This window comes from Vigna umbellata, chromosome 1 (genome assembly GCF_029865625.1).
Source record: "Vigna umbellata cultivar VRB3 chromosome 1, Vumbellata_1.0, whole genome shotgun sequence".
NCBI lineage: Eukaryota > Viridiplantae > Streptophyta > Magnoliopsida > Fabales > Fabaceae > Vigna > Vigna umbellata.
The window spans coordinates 30,835,012-30,838,891 of record NC_142165.1 but is presented as its reverse complement, the minus strand read 5'-3'; the positions used below and the strand labels follow the sequence as shown (position 1 = coordinate 30,838,891).

General features: G+C 31.5%; 1 protein-coding gene across 1 annotated transcript; it reads right to left on the bottom strand.

The window, feature by feature from the left end:
• Positions 1–695: 695 nt before the first annotated feature.
• Positions 696–3,217, bottom strand: LOC148205121 (zinc finger protein GAI-ASSOCIATED FACTOR 1-like). The gene is made up of 4 exons (XM_088109914.1): positions 3,169–3,217; positions 2,512–2,675; positions 1,258–1,362; positions 696–938 (listed from the first exon to the last, which is right to left on the bottom strand). Exons 2-4 carry the CDS (start codon positions 2,656–2,658, stop codon positions 864–866), a joined length of 327 nt encoding a protein of 108 aa, XP_087966040.1. The 5' UTR covers positions 2,659–2,675; positions 3,169–3,217; the 3' UTR covers positions 696–863.
• Between the last annotated feature and the right edge of the window lie 663 nt (positions 3,218–3,880).

The window sequence follows — 3,880 nt, the reverse complement described above, 5'->3', positions numbered from 1 at the left end:
ATAATGTCCACTTCTGATATATTTTGAATAGAGTTGGTGGATGTGTGTAGTTGGGTAGCTGTATATAATAGAGTAGATTGTGCATGCAGCAGATATGTCTTATCTTTTATCACTTTTGTTGTTTTTTAATATTGAGCATTTAATGATATTTAATGCTTATTCAAAACAACAAAGTGTTTTTAACATTTCCTACCATTTAGGTAGCATTTATCGTTTAAACTTTTCTCTAAGATACCAAGCGTTGAATAACACTACAAGAAAAAACGCAATTACATACGACCAAAATTCGTATGTAAGACCTAAAATCCGTATATAAAATAGTGTTACATACGGATTATATACGGACAAAAATCCGTATATAAAATGATCGTAGCTAAATTATATACGGATATATCCGTATATAATTTATATACGGAAAAATTCGTATATAATTTATATACGGAAAAATCCGTATATAATTTATATACGGAAAAATCCGTATATAATTTCTGTATATAATTACCTGTATATAATTATGTACGGACAAATCCGTATATAATTTTTATATAATTATATACGGATAATCCGTATGTAATCCGTATATAACTTTATAGTTTTATAAAAAAAAAATTAGATAATTCCACGTTTACACCTAATACCTAAAAATTTCATATAATTGATAAGAATCAAACATAACTGTTAAATTGCCAGAAAAATTGCCAAATATATTCATAATATATAATGTATAATATATAATTACAAGATTACAAATGTAACAAATTTACATATGATTGTGCTTGAACCAAATAATTAAAATATGAAAACTTTATTAGATAATTCTATAAATAGAACTAAAAAAATACAACTCTTATTCATAAAGACAATTACAAGAATGATTTTACATTTTCTAACGGTTTCCTGACCAAGTAAACACTAGCTCCTATAGCCTTAAGCAGTGCCTGAACCAAAAATTAACAAAAAGTTTAGTTGAAACACATTTCAATATATATGGACAAATAAAATATTTAAAGAAAATTTCAAAAACCATTAAAAGTTCTCTAACAGATGATGGCTTAGAATTAGGGGATAAAAAAGATCAATCAAATTGAACCACAAATCTCAGCAAATTTCAGAAACCATTAAAAGTTCACTGACAAAATCTTCTTTAATTTCTACTATCCCAAACCACAAATCTCTACTTCCTTTCTCTTGAAATGCTACCAACAGGCTAACATGGTTGCTATAATTGAAACATAAATAAATATAATATAAATATACCACTGGAAGGATTTCTACGCCCCTCAAAATTTGGATCATCACATACAATTGCTTCAAGTCCCATGAAAGCTTGCCACCAAAAATGTTCCAAACACCATTTGGACTCTGAAACAAATAAAAGTTGTTGATTTATATAAAAGCCACTTGATGGTCTTCATTATGAACTGTGACTTTAAAAAAATTGCCCCAAATTTCATACGCCAATGTAGTGCTAGATACAAAAATTGCATAATACTTAATATTAACAAATATGGGCATATATCGTAAACATTTACTAAAAAGTAAATGCCCAAAGGTTCTATAATATGAGGTAGCGGAACCCACCTTGATTACAAGTTCCTCGAAGAAGCTTTCAAACATATCCCTCTTCTAAGATCACGTCTTAATGATAGTAAACTAAAAAAAAAAGCTTAGTATTCTGAAGTTGTATTAATGATTTAAAATGTGATTTAGGAGAAATCAATTAAAAACCCAAAATTTCAAAACAGAGCATACAAGAGTATAAGATATAATCAATGCTCAATAAATGGATGAAAATCAATGTGTAGTAAGATAAACACATATAATGCAAAAGTACTTTTGGAACTATTGTAAGGGATAAAATAATTAAATTCTAACAATTACATTCATCCCAAGCCAATATCTACATTCATATTTAGAAAGGCATTCTCCCTTTAAGTATTAAAACTAGTTATTGATTTTCGTTAAAACTTTATTAAAACTAATTTGGAAAACATTATACAAAGATACAGCTGAAGTTAAGACATTAAATTTTAGCAAAGGAAGTGGAAGACAAGTACTCAGTGGGATTTTATGAATTCAAAAAAATGGTCCCTGCATGTTATCCTTTTATCCATTTAGCCAATATACAAATTTGAGATTAAATGATAATCCAAAATACTTCAAACTTAGGGAAATGCTTCCAGGTACAATATGAAGGATTTTTTTAAGAAAAGTCAAAACACATAACACAAACTATGCAATGTATCATTGACTCTTAACCAACCCAAAGATCCATGGCAGGAAAATTGAACCCTTTTTTCAACTTTATAAAGAGTTGATCATCATAAATTTCATGAATAAATTCCTTGTAGATACCCAAAATAATGTTGTTAAACATGCCATTGTTCTAACGCATATCATCTTGCAAGAAAGGATATGGAATGTGTGAAAGTGTATGCGTGGCCATATATTATAAATGGTGTCATGATGCACACAAATTGGCTCTAAACATACATACACCTTCTTCCTCACCTCTTTGCTTGTTCTCTGCTTCAGCTTCCACAGAAAATTGTGCCCTCTTCTGTGATGTTGCAGGTTCTGCTCTCTTTGAAATCCTTTGTTGCGGATCTCACAAATGAACTTATTTATGGCCAGAAGACTCTTGGGGGACAAGGCCATAACTTCAGCATCAGGGTCTGAATAGACACATTAAAATTCATATAATTAAAATGACTGCTTTCATCTCAACGAGTTCCAGAAATTTGAATAATTTAAAATACCTCCCAAGACTTCTACTAAACAGATTTAGGTCTTCTACAATTTTGCAAATTCATAAACTCCTAAACACACATATACAACCAATACGAACCAACATCATGAAGAAATCACACAAATGGACACACAAAGAAATAAAAGGAAAAAAAATTAAAAACAAGAAAGATGCTCCAGTCACATCGCAACAACAATATATTCTACATAGATGCAAATAATGTCTCAAATTTAACCACATTTCAAACTTAAAGCATAGAAATCACTTTATGTAGATAATGAACCCTAAACCAAAACAGTATCACTGATTGATATGATGAAAACATTGATGATTCAATATTCCTCAATGTTCATACAACTAACTAACACATCCAGAGCATTGATGTCTTCATCTAGTAAAAGGATTGATGGATTCTTAACTATGGCACGAGGTATTGCAATCCTTTATTTTTGTCCCCCGGATAGTTCTATCCCCTCTCACCAACCTGCAAAAGAAATTGAATATCATGTGAATTTCCTTAGTTCCAGGATCCTACTAAACAATATTCTTAAAGCAGGAAAAGAAATTTCTTTATGCAGAGACAGTGAATAAAATTGATAAAAACTAGCCTCGTGTCTTCTCCGCATTGCAAGCGATCTCGTGGCCTCGTGTCTTCTTCGCACTAACCCTAGACACAAATAGAAGAGGGAATTTGAAGGAGAACAAACCAAATCAGAGATAGGACTCACAGAAACCCTAAATAGAGTAGGAACCCTAATCTGGACCGAAGGAACCCAAGAAAGGGAGGAAACTCAAAATGAACCGATTAATCGGTTCAAAAACGAGATTGAACGGTGGAAAAGAGTTTTCAATCGGAGGAAAAACTTTTAAACGGAGTAAAAGAGGATTTAATCGGTGAAACTTCAAGAAAAAGGTGAAAGGATGACGAAACCCTAGAAGGAGATGAAAATAATCGGTGGAAGAGGAAATTTGTTGTTGAGTAGGCTGAGGCAACGAAGAAATATGAAATAAGATGATGAATTTGTGAAGAGAAAGGAAGCTTACGGTTGATGGTGAGCTCTCGAGAAGAAAATGCTCTTGCGGAAGAAGAACGCGAGAATGAAGCTGCTCTCTCCAATACGCAAGAGAGAA

Excerpts from the sequence above, each read along its gene's own strand:
- LOC148205121 (XM_088109914.1), bottom strand. The coding sequence starts at position 2,658 with ATGGCCTTGTCCCCCAAGAGTCTTCTGGCCATAAATAAGTTCATTTGT. Across the intron at positions 1,363-2,511 it reads AGCAGAGAACAAGCAAAGAG|AGTCCAAATGGTGTTTGGAA; the intron begins GTGAGGAAGAAG and ends TATTTGTTTCAG. Across the intron at positions 939-1,257 it reads GCGTAGAAATCCTTCCAGTG|GCACTGCTTAAGGCTATAGG; the intron begins GTATATTTATAT and ends TTTTTGGTTCAG.